Raw genomic sequence first — 19,020 nt, forward strand, 5'->3', positions numbered from 1 at the left:
GGGTTTGACTGCCCACCACCCTGGTGGGTACCCTGCTGCAGGACTGCTGGCAGTGGGGCTTGGCTTGGCTCTGGGGTCTGCCACCAGACATACATCCCTGTCACACCTGGTACAAGGGTAGAGCCAGGCCCACCCCAGCAGCAAGGTTCCCCCCAAGGGATCAGGCCCTCCCCAGGCGGTTACCCACAAGGGAACCAGGTCTCCCCAAGGCAGGGGATCACTCGCAGGAGTCAGGGTTACCACCCAGGGCCCCAAGGCAGAGGGGACCCCCGCAGAGGAACCACGGCCCCCTAAGCAGCAGAGAGTCCGCCAAGGGGGTTCATCCCGGCAAGGGGTCAGGGCGGCGCGCACCCCCGCCACTGCCCCTCACAGCGCCGGACTACTCCCTGCCCCCGCGAGGCACCGCCCCGCCCCGCCCCGCGCTCGCCCCGAGGCATTGTGGGATGAAACAGGATGTAGGCAGAACAGCGCGGGCGGACGGGCCGGGGCGGCGGGCCGCGCCGCGGAACAGCCAATAGGGGCGCGGCGTGCCGGGCAGCGCAGCCAATGCGGGAGCGACGGGCCGCGCGCCGCAGCGGGCGGGGCGGTATTTGAGCGCGGCGCGGCGGCGAGGCGCAGAGCGCTCGGCGCGGCGCAGGGAGCGGAGCAGGCTGAGGCGAGCGGGTCCGGGCCTCCTCCCACCTTCTCTTCCTCGGTGCCGTGCCTCACCCTCGCGGGGTGGCTCTGTCACTGTGAAGGTGAGCGACGCCGGCCGGGGGGGCGTGGGCCTCTACGTCTCGCCTGACACCGGTCGTTCCTTGGGCGGGGGGGAGGAGACGGCTCGGGCCCCGGGGCGGGGGGGCTACTGGCGGCGGCTGGAGCCCGCCCCACCCCGGTGCTCCGCCGCCGCTGCGTTGCCGGCCCCGCTACAGGCAAGGTCATCGCTGCCTCGGGCGCCCCCGGGGCTCCCCCCCGTGAAGGTCACGCAGGGCTCCGGCCTGCACATGCGCCCGGCTCCTGGGAGCCGCCTGCCTGGGCCCTCTCTTGCGCTGGTGGGGAAGGGGCTGTGCCGCACCCCCGTCCCGGGGCCCTCCCCTGCCTGGGTGGGCGAGGCCGTGGGTGCCGGCCTTGGGCCTCGTCCCCGTCCTCAGGCTCTGTGCTGGCCCGGTGAGAAGCGGTGGGTGCAGGGCTTAGGCCTTGTCCTGCTTCTAGGGCCCTATCCTGCCCGGGGAGGGAAGGAGTGGGTGTGGGGGCTTGTGTCTTGGCCCATTTCAAAGCTGCGTCTTGCCCTCTTGAGGGAAGGGATGGTTGCTGAGCTTGAGCATCATCCCCTCCAAAGCACCATCCTGTTGTGCTGGGGTTGGTGCTGGGCTTGAGCCCCATACGCCTTCCAGGACCTCATTCTACCCGGATGAGGGAAGGCTTGGGTGCTAGCTTGGGCCTAATCCCGTTCCCATGGCCTCATCCTGCCCTGGAGCAGCTGCCAGGGCTGTGGTCTTTTCTTCCTCCTTCAAGACCCTGTACTGGTGAAGGGCTGGCTGCTGGAGCTGTACTGCTACCCCCTTCCAGGCCCGTCCTGCCCTGGGCTGAGTGCTGGGGCTTTTTGGCTTTCTTGAGAGGACCAGACTTATGTGGCAAGACCCTGAGGGCCAGGTGTGATCTTGTGGCTTAGGGGTAATGTGTGTGTGTATATGGTGGTGCTGGGCTGCCTCACAGGGAGGTTGCCTCTAGAACCCCATGGGGGAATGAGCTGAGGCTGGGGCTGCTCTGTGGTGGTCATTTGGGTGGGTGGAGTGATGCTCAGAGATGCTCCCTGCCCTGTGGTGGGTGCAGGGGACCTTCCTCCCAGCATGCTGCCAGCCGCGCCCCCCTCCCCGCCCCTCCCCCGCCCCCGGTTGGCACGTGAGGGATGCTGTGCCCTGGAGCAGTGCGGTGCTGGGGAGGGCAGGTTGGCCAGCACTTGCATCTCTACTGAAGGATGATCAGTTTTTTCTATAGCGCTGTTGGCCCTTGGCGGCATGGGCCTGCACTGAGATGCTCCTTGCCTAAACAATGAGGAAAGAAGATGCTTTTTGCAGGTCACTCAGTGGCTGGTTATGTAATGGCAAATGCCCTCTGAACTCGGCGTGCGGTGGAGGTGTGCAAAGGCCATATGTGTGTGAGGACTTGGTTGCCCTCTTCCCTAAAGAGGCTTTCCTGGAAGAATAACCCACAAGTGAATTTCTGCTACTTCCCTTTTCCTGTAGGCTGGGCCCTTGAAAGACTTTTCCAAGGGATTGCTGGATTCCTGGGTAGTGAATCCAAATGTATGGGCAGTTGGTTAGGCTGTTCTGAGCCCTGTCTTGTCCTGCCAGGGTTTCTGGGCCACAGGCTCACACCCACTGGCTTAAACCGGAGGGGAGCAAAGTGCCTGGAAGTGGCTTTTCCAGAGCTGTGGTAGGGGCATGTGCTCTGTTGGTGTTTGAGCTCAGTGCCTGTCATTCTTCCTGATGCTATTAGGGTATGTTAATAGCAGTGCTCTATTAAACATTGTATCTAAAATGTATAAATTAAGGTGGCGATAGAAGTCTTCAACTGCAGGCAGAGTGAAGAATTGAAGTATTGTAATCATAGGGCTGCAATTATGTAACTGGATTTTCTTTCTCTCTGGATAGCAGGCTCCTTTAATTGCTGTAACAAAGCTGCTCCTTCAGTTTTCTGGGACTGTTCCAGCAAGCAATCGTTGCAGCAGATTTTCTTTGCTCCCCAGTAAAGCTAAAAATGTGTAGTTTCACTATTTCAAAACATGCTTGATAGTATCACTCTAGACTTACAGCATTGTAAAAGGTTTTAGGAAACATAATGGTGCTCTACAGGCTTAATTGGAGGCACTCCTTGCCATTAAGAAGCTTATTCCCACAAAGTTTTAATATGCTCTGGTAAGAGCTGCTGCCAGGGTAAGCAGCTATGGTCCTTCTCAGCACAAACCTTGGCTTGGCTGCTCCCCCAGATAATGTTTGCATCCTCACCAGGCCTCACGTGTGGCTTGGGAGTGAGGGGTCTGGTGCCTGGAGGGGTGTTGGCCTCCTGCTGGCTGGCACACTCCTGCATGGGCCTCCTTCCCCAGGGCGTGTGTTGTGGCCTTTGCTTGAAGAAAGGCTGCAGGGCTGGGATTGCAGGATTTCAGTTTTCTAGGAAAATGTGAACTGCACTGGAAAATTCCCACTGCTGAATGGCTCCCTGGAAAGGCCATGCAGATCTGTGTGTAAATGGCTTTGGTTATTGGTAGGAAGCACCTGAACTAATTTATAGAGTGAAGGGGGCTACATGCCCTGCTCCAGTACACTGCTTTCTAGTTTCATAAAGGTCACAGGCAGCACTACCATGCTGGTTTCTAGTGTCTGTGTTGTGGTTCACAAACTGGGGGGGATAGGGGAGGCTGCTTTGCCAGGTGCTAGCTGCTAGCTCTGTGGTGGGGCTTGCTTCCTGCTGCCCCTGTTTCTAGGCTGCAGTGTGGTGTTACCCTGTTTCTGGCTTGTCAGACCAGCTTTGTCCCGTGGGAACAGCTGAAGTCTGGGTTTCTGTGGCAAAGCAGCAGTGAGCTGAGGGGATGGTAATAGGCTAAATGTGGAACAACACTCCTTCCAGGCTAAACTAGCAGCAGTAACTGTAACTCCTGGCAGGGGGTGGAGTAAAGCACTGCTGCTGTTAACATCCTTCTGAAGCCTCCCTTGCTGGTAACAGACAGTCTGGGATCTGTTGCTTGCAGGGCTCTGAACAGATGATGCTCCAAACTGCTGGTGCACCTGGAAGGCAAACTTGGCTGTAGCCTACTGATGTATGAGGGCAGTGGCTCTCTGCAGATCCCGTCTCCTCCCACACAGTAAGCTTTCCCTGCCTGTGTTCAATGCAGGTGGTGATGTTGGACTATCTCTGATCTAACCTCCAGACAGTGCCAGTGCTCCAGCTATAAAGGGGCACCTTAGTCTGGGACTGCTGTAGGCTACCCTGATAGCCCTGTTATGGTCAGGGTGAGGTTTTTTAGTATCGGCTTGTGACGCAGCCTGTGATAGAAAGGACAACCTCTGATGCGCAGGAAGCTTCTCCTTTCTTGGGGAGGGATTAAAGGAATCTATGTTCTGCCTTAGGTTCACGATGTCTGACAGAAAGGCTGTGATCAAGAATGCGGACATGTCCGAGGACATGCAGCAAGATGCTGTAGACTGTGCTACACAGGCAATGGAGAAGTACAACATAGAAAAGGACATTGCAGCATATATAAAGAAGGTAACTACGGGATGAGGGGGCTGCTCTGGCTGAGACTTCCTGAAGCTCTTGAGTATGTGTGCCTGTCATGAGCCTGAGTGTCTGGGACTTCTACTTGCGTGTTTGGAGGGAGAAGATGCTTTCTTCTTGGCTTCTTTACTGCTATTCCCAAGAGGATGGAGTGACTTCTCCAAGGTCAGAGGAGGGCTGTGGCAGAGCAGAGCCAGGTCTGTTGCTCTGGCAAGCTCTGCACAAACAGTGGGAGTGCTATCCCTCTGGATTTGCCAGCCTAGAAAGAGCTGGCTGCAGTCTGTGTAGGACTTGCTCCATAGATCCTGCTGCTTGCTTTCAGTACTGGTACAGGGTGGGATTGCTCTGTTTCATTCAGAGTGGGTATCTGTGCATGTTCCTGGCTCTGGGGTGGGTGGTGTGAAGGATGATGGGGCCTTGTGCTGGCTGGCAGGGTTGTGAAAGGTGCTACTTCAAAAACAGTGCAAGCAGCTGCCCTGGCTTCTGAAGAGGTCTCTCTCCCTGTTTGCAGGAGCCAATTAGCTCAAAGTCTCATGCCTGATGGCATCTGGGGAGCTGTCTGTTCCCTCTGTAGCCACTTCTCTGAATGGTCAGGCAAAGAGCTTTTGAAGGAGGAAAGTATGACTTCAGATGCAATGCAGTCCTGCACCTGGGCTAGCTTTTGGGACTTGCTTGTAATCTGTGCTTGAATGTAAAGGATTCAAAGGTGTCTTCTAACCTCTTGGATCACTTTGAGGCAAGACTTAACTTAAAGTGCTTGGGGCAATGCAGCCTGTAAAGTGAGTGCAACAGAAGGCACCCAAAAAAAGTTGGCCTTTATATCCTGAGAGTGTGTTGGGAGGAGGGAAGCAATTTGACACACCTTCATGGCCTGGCAAGAAAGCCTTTCCCTTACTTCAAAGGTTACCTGCAAAGAGCTCAAACTGTTTTGCTGCTTTCTGAGGACTAATGCTTGCTTTAATCTTGAATGTTGAGTCTTTTCTTCTGCCTCTGTCTCAGGGGAGGTAAGGGTGTCCTTAGGAGTTGTGTCTGAATTAAAGGGAGGAAAATGGTCTTTAACCCTGTCTTCCCTCCTAATAGGAGAAGGCTGGCTATCAAGCCAGCATTTGGCTTGCTTGCCTCTGACCTCTTAGGTCTGTGTGCTGTCTGGCCTGTGAATTTGCCTGCTAATTCTCAATGCAGACTTTGTCCCTTCATGTGAAGAAGAGTCCCAAACAGCAGAAGGCAGACTTCTCCTTCCTTTTTTTTTAGGTGACCTTTAAGCTCAAATGCCTTGCTGGAGCAGACATGCCAGAATCTTTTTTTTTTGTGAGTGGGTTTGGAATGGGAGAGGAGAAATATTCCCCTGAGCTAGCCTACACGCAGGGCTTGCATAGCACTGTACCAAGGAGGGCTCTTGCATCTGCTCTTTCTGCCCAGGGCTGATGGGTGCTCCAAGTCTCAGGAGATCACTTGTTTCTGTTGGATCCTTCAAACAATCCAGTGCGGAGGCCTGGTTGAATCAGTCACTACCTTGCTTGATACAGTAGTGTCTTGCAGTGGGGAATCTAGAGGTGCTGCAGCTGGGAGGAAAGGTGATAGTGTGTGAACAGAGCCAGCTAAGAGTTTGTGCTTAGAACTATTTTCATGTGGGCTTTTTTGGCCTTAATGCCTCTCTTCTCTTTCTTCAGGAATTTGACAAGAAATACAACCCAACTTGGCACTGCATTGTTGGCAGAAACTTTGGCAGCTATGTAACACACGAGACAAAGCACTTCATCTATTTTTACTTGGGTCAGGTTGCAATTCTTCTCTTCAAGTCTGGATAGGAAGTAGGAACAAGTGAAATTTGGACTGTAATGCACTGATGGCTGAAGCCACAACTCCCTTTAACATGGCTATGCCGCTGCATGGACTGTATACTATATTTAATGTGTATATGTTGCAGTAAAAATCTACTTCTGTTTAGTTGCCTGGGAAGAAGGCGGCATTTTTTTTTGTTACTGCTTTTTTTTGGTTGTATTGCACTAGGAAACCTGTAAATGCTTAAACAATGGCCTTTACGTGGGAAGAAATAAAACTATTCCACAACAGCTCCCTCAGTGGTAACTCCTTTTTTGAGGCTGGGAAAACTTTGGGCAGGCCAAAAAGACCCTGACTTCCTTACTGAGTTTTATTAGACTGTTAATCTTGTTACAAGGAGCAAAGCCAGTGTGAGCCTCTGTACCCACCCTGCAGACTGTAGAGAGCTGGCTCTCCCAGTAACCTCAGTGCAGGTACTTAGACCTTCCCTGACAGCTGGTGGGGTGGCTCTTGATTATGTGGCTTTCACACACAAGTTGAACTCCACCTTGGACTGTGATAAACAGACTTGCAGCTGGCACCCTTGGTGTTCTCTTTCAGTGCCCGTATTTTTGGCTCTGCTGAAACATTGACCTAGACTTGTAAGCAACTCAGCCTGGTCTAGAAGACTTCAACAGATAACCCCCTGAGCTGCCGCTTGCCGCAGAAAGCGGCATCCTGTGGCTGAAGTCTTTAGACCTTGATACTGATATCTAAAGCCACGTGGCCCATCCCTGCAATGGAGTAGGATATCAAATTGGTGACTACTGACAACAGCTCTATTTGGTGTGTTCTTAGCCAGTTGTCTCAACACTGCCTTAACTTGATGCTCTCCTTAAACCAAGCTAGTCGTGTGGAAGACTTGTAAGTGGCCACTGTCTCTTTTTTTTTAATTATTTTCTGTAGCTGATAAGCTATTTCTGGAGGACTGTTCTCCATGTTCTGATATCTGCTTTTGTTCTTAAAGCACAGTACCAAGAAGTTTAAATTTACGTGTGATGTTTGTGTGAAGGAAACTCATGTGACATCTGCTTCAAAGGCAGACAAATGTCTTGGTCTCAAATAGGTTCAGCAGTGATGTTGTCTTAGTATGTACTGGCTCTTGGATTACACTGCAGGAAGTTTTTTTTTATCTGGGTGGGGGGAAATGCTGTGTGATGGCAAGTAAATAGCTGGTGCTTGTCAAAGTCTATTTATTGGTTTGCTAACTAATGCATAGACAGTATCACTGGGCTGGTGAGTGTAATGTGTCTGAGATTAGTGTTGGTAGTCAGTCACTGCTGGGGGAGAAAGGGCAGAATGAAGGGAGCTCTTCATTGTGAGATGACTTGACCCAGGTTGACTACTTCCTGAAGTAAAAGTCCTTCTTGTCTCTGTGCAAAATCCAAAGTATGCCTAATTTTGTAATATTGATAGAACAATGTTGTAACTAGAAAGAATGTAGCTGTCATAACTTCATGTTGATGGAAATGTCTGCACTGGAGTAATGTGCCTTGGACTGTCTGGGGCACTCTTGTGGTCTTGTCTATTCAGAACTTTGCTCTGGGTCTGAAAGGAGAATGTTTTGGGTTTTTTTTTTCCAAGCATGAGTCTAATGTGAACCTGTTCACGGTCTCTTGTGGAGCAAGATCTGTTCCCTTCATAACTGCAATGGCTCAAATACCATTTATTTTTTTCAAACATTAAAGGTGAATTGACACATTTAAACAGCCTCTAGTTTCTTCTTCATTTCCAGCTGTGCCAAGCAAAAACTGTACTTGGCCAGAGAGAGTGGGAGAGAGTGAGCTGCGAGTTCTCTGCCCTGGAATATGCTGATGACCCAAAGAAGGCAGGTCTGCAGAGGGAAAAACTTGACCTGAAGAACATATGTGGCCAGTCTGTGCTGGTGCTGACCTCTAGCCTGGCTCCAACACTGCACCAGAAGGAAGGGTTAAGGGGAGTGTGTCCTGCTGTGGCCCTGATGAGATGCTTGTGTGCCAAGTAACCTAGATATGAAGGCACTGGGGATAACCTCTTAATGGCTTCAGACAGACTGGGGGTGGTAACAGTTTGAGTCCTGTATGCACTCACAGGTGTCTCCCTGCTTCACAGGAAAGTAGGCTTTGCCTTCAGGTTTCCTGCCTGTGCTCAGTAGAGGGGTGAGACCTGAAACTTGCCAGTTGCCTGAAGCTGATGTGTGTTTAATGCCTCTTGCACTGCAGGGACTGTGGACGTGCCCTTAAACAAACCCCTTCAGCTTGCTGTCTTGCTCCTGATGCAACATAAATTTGAGTTTGTGGCCTTCCTGGGATCTTGAAAGCTGTGGGCATGTACCAGCTACAGTAGTGCAGCAGCTGCACTGTGGGATGGCAACACTAGCATGAGAAACAAGGGGAAGGTGAGCTGTGGATGAACATGCTTCATGCTAGGCAGCTATAAAATGAGCTGACCCCAAAACTCCCAAGCAAGCAGCGGTGTGGCTGTCATGCACAGGCAATCTGCTGTGACCTACCCCTGGCAGTGCTGAAAAATAGAGGTGGTTTTAACTTTGGGGAGGAGCTGGGAGTGATGTTCCTCCTCCAGTAGGCCCAGCCAGCCTTTTAGCTGGAAGTGTGGTTGCTGGGCAAAGCTCCAGCTGTATTGGGGCTCTGTACTCCTGGCCTGGCTAGGTCTGGATTAATGCTGTAGCTCCAAGAAAACATTTGCAGCCTTGTGGGGCTGGGTAGTTGAGCTCCCTTGGTGCACAGGGCTTTTAGTCAAAGCAGCTGGCAAAGAAACTGGCTTCTGGATGCCAGCTGCAGCACAGGAGGCTGTTAATCCAAACTTAGGGTGAAGAACTTTTCCAACCTGAGTTCTATTTGTGGGAAAGCACCACTTCTAGCCACATATCCAGTGTCTGTGGTGCTGGTGTAAATTGGTCCCTGGCAGGACAGCATGACCTGGCACTGACATACGCAAGTAGAAGGGGTGTTTGGTTCTTCCTTGTGTGTGTTGCTGCAGCAGGAGTCCTGCTTCAGGCTAAGGAAATGCTCTGGCTCGCACCTTTAGCAATTAGGCAATGAAACAGTCCTGCTCACCTCCCCATAACCCCTGCAATGGACAGTGGTATCATCTTGTGTCCTCAGCCTTCTCCCTAAACCATCTTTTGCATTGTACAGGGGCTCAAGGTGCAAACTGCCTGAAGTTGAGCAGTGCTTTCCCTCCACAGCTGAGAGCAGGGTGAGGTTTTAACATGGAGCTTTCTGTTCTTGCTGCCTTCCCCTCCCGCTGCCCAGCAGCTGTCTGACACAGCTTTTTGGCTTCGACTTTTTCCATTGCTGGGCTCCACTTTGTCTCTAGTTTCCATCAGGCACAGGTGTCCTGCATGATGCCTTGGAGTGTTAACTGTTCCTGTGCTGGAGGGGCCAACAGTGTCCCCAGGACGGCTGCTCAGGTTCGATGGGGGCCTGAAGCTATTTGGAAACATCTGGATCTGGGGCACTAAGTGGAAGGTATGTATCTGGTGGGGGACATCTGGAGAAAGAAACCATTTCCAGATGTGTTTGGGCAAAAATGCTATTTAAATGTGAACTCAGTATACGGTACTGTCCTGCCTTACAAGCATTTGGAAAACGTCTGACCGCAGGGGAGTCTGAGGTGCTGGCTGCTGTGGGTGGAGGTCTGGGTGCAGGACAGTGTCTGCAGATGTGCGTGTGCATTCGCTGCAGGTAATGGTGCAGTTTGTGGTTGGGGAGTATCACATTATTTTCTTTTGTACAAGCCAAGTTACTCCTCATGTTGAATATTTCTTCCATATGTGGCCTTACAAAAGCAAAGCTTTGCAGCACTGAAGAGCAGACAGGCTGTTTTCTGGTAGCTGTGCTCCATGTGTGTGTACCAGACGTTGCCTAGGATTCATCCTTCTGCAGAAGGAGCATGGTGTAAAGCTGCATGAGAAATTCTGTGACTGTTAACAGGGAGAGCTAGCTTTGCTCCCTGCCTGCCTGGCACAATGTTCTTCCCCCTTCTCTGTGACCACCTGGGACTCCAGGAAGGGACAAAGTGACAGTGCTGTCCTCCCTACACTGAACATTCTGCACAGGGACTGGGTGTTGCACCCTGCTCCCATGGGAACAGCCAAGTTGCAGGTCCGTGCTCTCCTTCCATCCAGCAAAGCCAGCCTGCGGCACTGCCATTGCAGTGTTAATCTTCCCCAAGCACGTGGAAGCAGAGCCTGTCACTGGTAAATCCTGGTACCCAATGGACATGTTCCTTCTCGCAGTACTTTTGCGGGAGATTTGAGATGAAGAGAGAAAATGTGGAAATCATTTTTATCTCGCTTTCTGTCTCCGACGAGTAAATCCTTGGGAGGCTGGTGCCACGCGGTGAAGGAAGCAGGGCTGTGCCATCCCTGCCCACCCGAGGTTTCCCTGCTTTGTTCTATTTATTGAGCAAGGATTCTGACACCCTTTCCCAGACTGTGACTCATAGCAGCGCTGTCTGTGCCTAAGCCATGTGTCTCAGAGCGCTTTGTAGATACAGGAGCTGAAGGAGCCTTGCAGGAGCCAACTGTGTTTATTAAAAGATGATCAGATGTTTCCTCCCTTAAGGGCAGTGTCTCTAGCTGAGGCTGAGTAATAACTCATTACCAATGAGACAAATAACTGCTTATCATCAGGTCAGTGCCTTCACCAGCCCTGCTGTCAGCCGCAGCAGGCGCCATGCTTCTCCTGCACTGAGCACTGGTGGTCTTGGCACTCAGTGCAGGGGGTTAGAAGGGAGCTGCCCTGCTCAACGCCAGTCTGGTCCCCGTCCCTGAGGAGGGGCAACCTCAGGCTCTGCTCTGCTGCTTAGCAGGGTTTGGCCCTGGGTTAAGCTCGAGGAACATTTATCCCGCCCTGGTGTGGCTTGTTCCCTCCTGCCTGTGGAAGCAGGCTGCTGTAGTGGCCTCCCAGTCTGTGTCTTTCTGTCGTAGTGCTGGGGACTCACAGCAAATGCACCAGAGCCTGCTGTGGCCTGGTGGAAAAATCGATGGTGGGCCAGCGCAGTGTGCTGCAGAGGCACCCCGGGAGCGCTGCGGGGGCTGTGGGTGAGGCGGGATGTTGTGCTCTGCCACGTCTCCTGTCCCCATGTGCCCCTTGCTGCCCAGCACAGCAGCGCTTGCTCGCTGGCCTCTCTGGAGAGCTGGGAGACATGGGGCCAGGACCCTCGCAGACTTGGTCAGAGGCTTTCCTCAGACGCCATCCTCTGGCGCGGCCACCACGGCCCTCCCTGCCAGATGCCATGGCATCTCTCCATGTCCTTTGTTCCCTCCCTTGCTTACGCGTCTCCGTTGATTTATGGCCGTTGCAGAGCAGCCTGACCGCAGCTCAGCTGCTTGCCCAGACCCTCGCCGGGCTGCGTGCCCTCGCCCCGGGTCTGCTGGGCGGGAAGGCTTTTGGGGAGAGATCCGAGACCCTCATGCTGTAGGGCCCCCCTGCATTTAAACATGTGCGTGGCCTTTTCTTTCACCTCCTTCCAGCCTGGGTGTGAATGAAGTGCTTTCAGGGGGAGGAGATTGCTGGGAGCCTCACTCTCCCTGTGCATTTGTTGCAGCCCATAAAAGCATCCGAGGAATTCGCAGTCCCTGTGCGTGGTGAGCGCAGTGAAAGCCGCCCTTTGTTCCCGCAGCCCCGGCCACCGAGTCCCACACACCCACGGGGCTGGAATCTGCAGAGCTGGACGCGCGCTCCCGTAGCGGCCCTTGCATGGGTGCCATGCTCCACCGAGGCCATCGGGAAAGGGGTTTCCCACGTCTTACCCCAGCCCCGGCAAGCAGTGTGGGGTGAGCAGCATCAGGCACTGCCGGGCCACGGTGAAAGGATTTCCTCGGGGGTTTACCAGCAGGTGAAACGCCAGGCGGTACACACGTGTGACCTGAGCCTCAGCCCTATGCTGCTTAAGCTGAGTCAGAGGAACGGAAATCCCTTCTTACACAGATATTTTTCCACAAAGTGTTCGATTACAGGTTTGGGGTTTAATCTCGCACCCATCTCGTGCAGTTTCCCAGCTGGCGATGCCACTTGCCCGCTGCCTGCTGGGGCTGCTCCGGCAGGGAAGGACGGAGGGCTGACACCGAGCCAGGACGTGCCTCCGCTGCAGCCTGCACACAGGCGGCTGGCGCCCAGCCCAGAACATGGCTCTGGAAAAAAAATAAATGCCTTTTTTGTTTTTGAGGAAAGCCCAGAATGCTTCGACAAGGGCAAAACCTCTTCCTAAATCCGGTTCTAAAAGTCCTGTTTTCTCTAACGGTTCAAAATGACCTGGCCAAAAGCATCTGCTCCTCCGTGGCCCAGCTTGGATGGGGTAAACCTGGACCTGCGCTGCAAAGGCTGCCTTTGAAACTGCGGCTTGCAGGGGGACCGAGGGACAGCACCCATGTGGCCCCCTTCCAGCAGGGTCCCCACCCATGGGTGCTGGTGGTCCTCCTGGCAGGCAGTCCCTGGTCCTTTTCTGTGTTGTATTATCAGAAGAAACCCATGGGGTGACTTAGCAGGTGCTGGGTGCCAGGCCAGGGCTTTGACGCTACTGCTGTCCTCCAGCAAGACTGACACAGGCAATTCAGGCAGCCTGGGCTGGCTAAAGATACCGTATTACTTAAATATTTTATAGAAAATCATTAAGCAATTAATTCTGGCAGGTCTCACATCACAGAAAAAGCAGCTTCAAGTCTGTGCAGTAAACAGGGCAGCACTTCCTGGTCATTCGGGATGTCTTCTTGGAGTCTTAACTCCAGTCCCTGCTTCAGAATAACTATAATTATCTCTTATTTGCCATTATTGTTTAACATTTTTAGCATTTGCAAGTGCAAACTGTTACAGTTTTCCATGCAGATACAATCAGTAGCCAGGGTTCACAATGAAAGCAATTAAAATCCTGTGATTATTACAAGCCTGCATGTCTGTACAACAGCTTCAATCTGCATAACTTGCCAAGATGTAGGCTAGAAACTCAGACAAATTTAGCATTCATTTAGTAACCCAGCAAAGCTACTACCTCTTGCTGCCTCCAGTGATTTGCATCTATGGCACTTTTTGGAAGGACGTGAGCGTTGAGGGGAGGGGAAAGAAAGCATTTTCTAGAATACATCCCTGGAGAATATACAGCAAAGATAAAATTATGCGTATGAATTATGCATATGAATTATGATTTCACTCCTATTTTTGTTCAGATTAGCTCATGTTTGGTGCGCATCCCTGGCAGGTTGCTGGCGGTTCGGCAGCTAGCAGAGCGTGCTCTCCAACTCCCAGCAGGTCGCTGCAGTTTCAGGTCCCGTGTTCCCCGCTCCAGCAGCAGCCACCTCCCGTGGGCTCACAGAACTGCTCGGGGATCTAGCCCACCGGTAACGACGCAGCCCCTGCTCCTTCACCCGGCTCATGTCTGGGCAAGTAGTTTTTCTGTGTTAATTTATGGCATCTCTTCTGAAAAAATGGAATAGATGAAAACAGATTTAGATATACAACTAAAAAAGCAACTGTGTGCTATTTTGTATAGAGGGGGAGGTGTCAGCAGGCTCTGCTGCCACCAGCCAGGCTTCGCTGGTGTCCCCTGGGTCCCACCATCTCCCGGGGAAAGCAGACATGGAAACATCCAGCCTCTGCCAGCTCTGGGGAGATAAAGCCTGGGGAGAGGAGCGCAAAGGGGAGGCAGTAGCAGCGTTTCCAAAATCTCCACACCAGACTCGGCTGCAATCCCAGCACACAGTCGATTAAAGCCATGTTAATTAAAGCCAGCGATCCTTCCAGGGGAAACAGCTTGGGAATCCTGAGCCCTGTTTCCAGGAGGGCTGGTGACCCCAGCCTACGGGCGTTCCCGTGTGAAAGGAGGTTTAATGGCCCTCGTTGCAGGGGAGGAATTATCCTAACTAGCTAAATCACCAGGGCTCCTGAACCAGCGCAAGGAACCCAGCGGGGGGTCCAGGCTGGGTGGGTGCAAGCACGGGCACCCTTTCTCTGATGGGGGTGTGCTGGGGGCTCATGGATGCTCCTTCGCCAGGTCCTTCCCTTGCCCTTGCCATCCCACATGCCCTATCCCATCCCCACGTCCCAGTCCCATGGAGTAACATCCCTGACAACCCATCAGTCCTTTGCATGAGAAAATGAGATTAGGAAAGTATTCCAAGTATTTGTGTCTGTTGTTCAGTGGCAAACAAGCCTGGAGCCAGCACTGTTTGTCTCTTCAGCTGGCCCACAGCTTGGGAAAACAGCTGGGAAGGCAGTGGGAGACAAGTATCCTATCGAGGGCTGAATTTGCAGATACCTTTGGGAATGGTAAAAGTGTAGCATGGTGCAGACGGGGGCACTCTCTAAATCCTCTTCCCAGGGAGGGAGTACCTGCATGTGCATGTCTGCAGGCACCCCTCTGTGGCCGGGGACTCCTCGGGACAGCCCCTGCTCCTTCACTGATCTCAGGTCTGGGGCAAGGAGCGTTTCTGATCCCACTGTCCCCTGCTCAGCTGCTCTTGCTCTCCGACCTGCGGAAGTCGCCTGAGAACCAGCGTGGCTCAGGAGGATGGCACCGCTCATGGCACTGGTGTGTAACACACAGGATGCTCCGCAGGGCACAGGCAAAATGCAGGCACCTTGTGCAGCCACATGGACTTCCCCGGATGGATGAGCACGTCAGAGGATCGGGGATTTTCGTAGGTTCAGGTATTTCTCATCTGCTTTGAAATGCTGCTGATAAGAAGTAAAAGTCAATAAATTTGGACAGTCCCGGGAAAGAGAAACAAAGGCAGGACTGGCAGAAATAGCGGAGTCTGGGAAAGCCTGGGACTGAAATCCCCCAAAATTCTCAGCTGAGAATTTTGGACCAGTTTATTATAATAAGGTTAAGATGAACTCTCTCCATTTTGCCTTTTAGAGGAAGAGACACAGCTGACAAATCTGAAAGGCAAGGAGGAGGCAGGGAGAACTGGCAGCAGCTCCCAGGTCATCACTTCGACAAAATCAGCAGGTATCTGCCATGCCCTTGAGCTCTCTATTGTGGCTTCTCTTTAGTTTGGCTTCCCCGTGGCAGCTGTCACCATCCCTGCATTATCAAACCACCTGCCTGAATTGCAAGGAAGTCATCCATATATTCAACAGGAATATAAATTTCCAGGAGCTCTTGGGGCCTTGAGATCAGAGCAGCTAAACCGGGGATTTCTGCTGAGCTGTGGAGCTGGAATTTCTCTTTGCCAGGATGGCTGCCGGGGGGGCTGCAGGGAGGTGGGGATTGTTTAGACAGGGGTGGTAAAATGTTGTCAGCATTTGCCTGGCCTCAGCCCCACTCCCTGGCAGCTGGAGGAGCGTGGATCCCACAGCAAACAGGGCCAGCTTCCCCCGTGGTCCAGGGGCACAGCATGGTGCTCGTCTGTCCTCCTGGGGCTGAGCCACATCCCAGTGGCATCGCGGCTAGTGGGACCCAGCCCAGGAGAAACAAGCCCACGTCACGCAGCCCAGGGAGGACACCTTCTCCATGTGTTCTTAAGGCAAAGGTGGCTCCTGAAATCAATACAGAAGGAGATTCCTCTGCAGCCTGGGGAACCATCCTGTCCACATTCTTCCCTGAGACCTTCAAAGGAGCTGAGGAATCCAATTCCCGCTAATTTGCTTTGAAAACACCAACCTAAAACTGTAATTATGGCATGCTGTATTGCAGGGGAGGAACAATCCGACCAGACTGTAGCTACGTTGTTTTCCTAAGACATCACTTTTGATGATTTATTAAGACTCACGTTTTTAACAGTATTATGTTGGTTAATGTTGGAAGATGTTCCTACAATTAATGAAAATTTCATAGACTGACTGGGGAAGAAAGAGACCATTTTATGTCCCCTACCAGATGGCTTAGACCAGCTGCTCACTTTTTTCTTTGAACTGTGATTCTAATGACTTCTCCGACCTTTGAAGTCTGCTTCTGAGCTGCTGAACCAGATGTATTTGCATGATAGTAGCAGAGCATGTCTAACATTGGAGGACTTGTGCTATTTTCCCTCACGGCCACTGCTGGATACTGCATGATGTTTGCTCTCATTTTGGGGGTTTTGAGGGGTGAGTAAATGCAAAGGCTCATAGGTGCTGGTAAAATGTGTCTTGGTGTAACGTGGCTGGCTTCTGTGGAGTTACTCCCTAAACCCACAGCATCTTTACCCAACTCTCAGCTGGTTTTATTCCTTTATAAACCCATGCAGTGGTGTCAGTCTGCTTTCAGTCACGGATTTTTTAGGGCCTCCCAAAAGCAGGGGCTGCTTGCACATTTCAGCGCTGTTTTGAAACAGAGGACAAGAAGAAAGGAAGACCTTTAAGTATGTATTAAGAGGTTTTAAAAATAATAAATCACAAAAGAAAATGGTGACAAAAAGGAACAAAACCAATAAAGGTCCCCGAGTGTGGGTTTGGTAGAAAGCAGAGAAGCTGGGGAGGCCACACAGCATTCCTGGCTTTGAAATGTCAAACCCAATGCAGTTCTGCCTGAGTCCGTCCCCAGATGCTGTAAAAACCTGCGGGATTGCAGAGCGGCAGTGGGTGTGAGCCCAGATCCTGGCTCTGGCATGGCTGCTGCATCCAACCCACCGAAGCTGCAGGCACACGGAAGGCTTTCCGGGATGGAGTGAAGTGACATAGAGTGGGTGCCAGGGGTCTCCCCATTCCATCCCCTCCCAGGCAGGGTCAGACCAGCTCACAGGCGATGGCGGTGTCACACGGCACCTGGCAGTGCATGGGAGAGTGCAGCTCCCAGGCAGCACTTACCCACCCAAGCTTTCACACCAACACCATGCCTGCGTTTCTTCTGCCAGGGATGAAGACCCTTGCACAAAGGCTCTGCCACAGTGAGGGTGGCCACGTGTTCCTCTTCTTCGTGCTGCCTCCCAGAGCACTTACCCAGCAGCTGCTCTCCCCAGAGCAATGGCTGGGCTGGGATGGCAGAGAGCTCACTAAAATCATCCTTGCACAATATTAATATGCTTGAGGCTGTCTCTTTGCTACATGTTTCACTCTGCCTGCCTCAGAGCCCTGTTAGGGACTTTTGGGGAACAAATAATAAAGAATAAATGGAATGATAAAGGTAAGAAGCAGAGCAATTAGCCATAACCAGACAGCCCTGGGCAAAGAAGAAAGCCAAGGCGCTGGCGGTGCAGCACGTACTTTTCTTACTCAAGGTGCTCAGTCTGATAAGGAAATGAAAGGAAGGTAAAGCAAGGTAAACCGGAGGCAAGACAGTCTCTTGAGTGAGACGTTGGATTTGCTGGTTGTGACACAGCAGAGGACACCGTGCCCCAAGCCTGCAGCCCTCCCACTCCTTCCGGGGTGATGCAGATCCCGGTGTTGGCAGCTGTCCATGTGCAGCAGGGCGGTAACGCTTGGCTTGTCCCTGTTCAAGTGTTATTTCCCCATCAACTGGAGCCTTTCAGTCCTTGGCTTCTCTCCTGGGATCCTATTCACAACAAAACGTGGGAAACTGTCAGTTGATTTGATGTTACCTATCAGCAAGAAATTAATTCCAGGTGAGGTGCAGATCCTATCTGCACTAATGTCCTCCAGGCGAGCAGGTTTCTCTTCCCAGCTGCCAGTCCCTTGTGTCCCCAGTGCAGTAAATCTGTGATGTCCCCTGTCTGTGCCTAAACCAGGGACAGGGCAAAGGGTGTGGAACGGGAGCAACCTGTAACAGTGCAGTAGCCCTGGACTGCGGTCTCATTTCAGGTTACATCAATCACTTGCTGCTGCTTTTAAAGAAGCACGTGTAGAAAAGCATGTGTTTAGAAAAAGTGGAGCGTCCATGATGGATAAAGTCTGCGCAGTTCCCCCAGCCCGCACCCCGGGGAAGCATGGCGCATGGCTGGGTGGCGAGGCCAGCCCTCGCCTTCTGCCCCAGCCAGGGGCCATCAGCCTGCAGCCAGGCTCACTCCGGGCACTGTGGTCACAATCATGGATGGGCAGTGCTACCTACCACGGTGCTCCCAGCCACCGGCACTGCTCCTGCCCTGGGATGTGCCCAGCACCGCCCGGGGCCCCGCTGGGCCCAGCCTCATGTCAGGACGTGTTGAGACCCGGTGCTGTGGTCACTGCCTGGGGCAGGCGTTGGAGCTCACGAATTCTCCCTCCTGCCTGGTCTGTGTTGTGTGAGTGTGGCATGGCTGTGAGCGTGGCAGTGCTGTGAGCGTGGCAGTGCTGTGAGCGTGGCACGGCTGTGAGCGTGGCAGTGCTGTGAGCGTGGCACGGCTGTGAGCGTGGCAGTGCTGTGAGCGTGGCAGTGCTGTGAGCATGGCAGTGCTGTGAGCATGGCAGTGCTGTGAGTGTGGCACGGCTGTGAGCGTGGCAGTGCTGTGAGCGTGGCAGTGCTGTGAGCATGGCAGTGCTGTGAGCGTGGCACGGCTGTGAGCGTGGCAGTGCTGTGAGCATGGCAGTGCTGTGAGCGTGGCACAGCTGTGAGCGTGGCACGGCTGTGAGCGTGGCACGGCTGTGAGTGTGACACCACTGCAAGCATGGCACAGCCACAAGTGTGACACCACCACAGCCACGAGTGTGACACCACATGGCATGGCCACAATCGTGACGCTGCCACAAGTGTGGCATGGCTGGAAGTGTGACACTGCCATGAACATGACACCACCGTGAGTGTGGCATGGCTGCCAAGTGTGACACTGCTGTGCGCATGACACTGCTGTGTAGCACGGCTGCAAGTGAAACCCAGTTGTGACTGTGGCATGGCTGTGAGCGTGACACTGCTGTAAGCGTGATACTGCCATGAGTGTGGTGTGGCTGCAAGTGTGACACTGCCATGAGCGTGACATTGCCATGCGTGTGGCATGCCTGTGAGCATACCACCGCAAGTGTGACACCACCATGAGTGTGGCACGGCTGCGCGTGTGACACCAGTGTGGCTGTGAGCGTGCCACCGCTGTGAGCGTACACCACCGTGAGCGCGGCGTGGCTGCGGGTGTGACACGTCCCCGGCCCCTGTGGT

The 19,020-nt window shown here is 53.0% G+C and overlaps 1 protein-coding gene across 2 annotated transcripts; it reads left to right on the forward strand.

Annotated features, from left to right (window-relative positions):
- Nucleotides 1-602: 602 nt before the first annotated feature.
- On the forward strand, nucleotides 603-7,782 carry DYNLL2 (dynein light chain LC8-type 2). Of its 2 annotated transcripts, XM_037370845.1 has the most exons (3): nucleotides 603-737; nucleotides 4,107-4,245; nucleotides 5,925-7,782. In XM_037370845.1, exons 2-3 carry the CDS (start codon nucleotides 4,114-4,116, stop codon nucleotides 6,060-6,062), a joined length of 270 nt encoding a protein of 89 aa, XP_037226742.1. In that variant the 5' UTR covers nucleotides 603-737; nucleotides 4,107-4,113; the 3' UTR covers nucleotides 6,063-7,782. The 2 variants fall into 2 exon arrangements, with proteins under 2 accessions (XP_037226742.1, XP_037226731.1); XM_037370834.1 differs by lacking the exon at nucleotides 603-737 and having other exon boundaries at nucleotides 4,087-4,245.
- The last annotated feature ends 11,238 nt before the right edge of the window (nucleotides 7,783-19,020 follow it).

Source organism: Falco rusticolus, chromosome 1 (genome assembly GCF_015220075.1).
Source record: "Falco rusticolus isolate bFalRus1 chromosome 1, bFalRus1.pri, whole genome shotgun sequence".
Taxonomy (NCBI): domain Eukaryota; kingdom Metazoa; phylum Chordata; class Aves; order Falconiformes; family Falconidae; genus Falco; species Falco rusticolus.

Bases quoted from the DNA above. Each gene is read 5' to 3' on its own strand.
- DYNLL2 (XM_037370834.1), top strand. From the start codon at position 4,093: ATGTTCTGCCTTAGGTTCACGATGTCTGACAGAAAGGCTGTGATCAAG. The intron at 4,246-5,924 runs GTAACTACGGGA...CTCTTTCTTCAG, and splicing joins TTGCAGCATATATAAAGAAG to GAATTTGACAAGAAATACAA.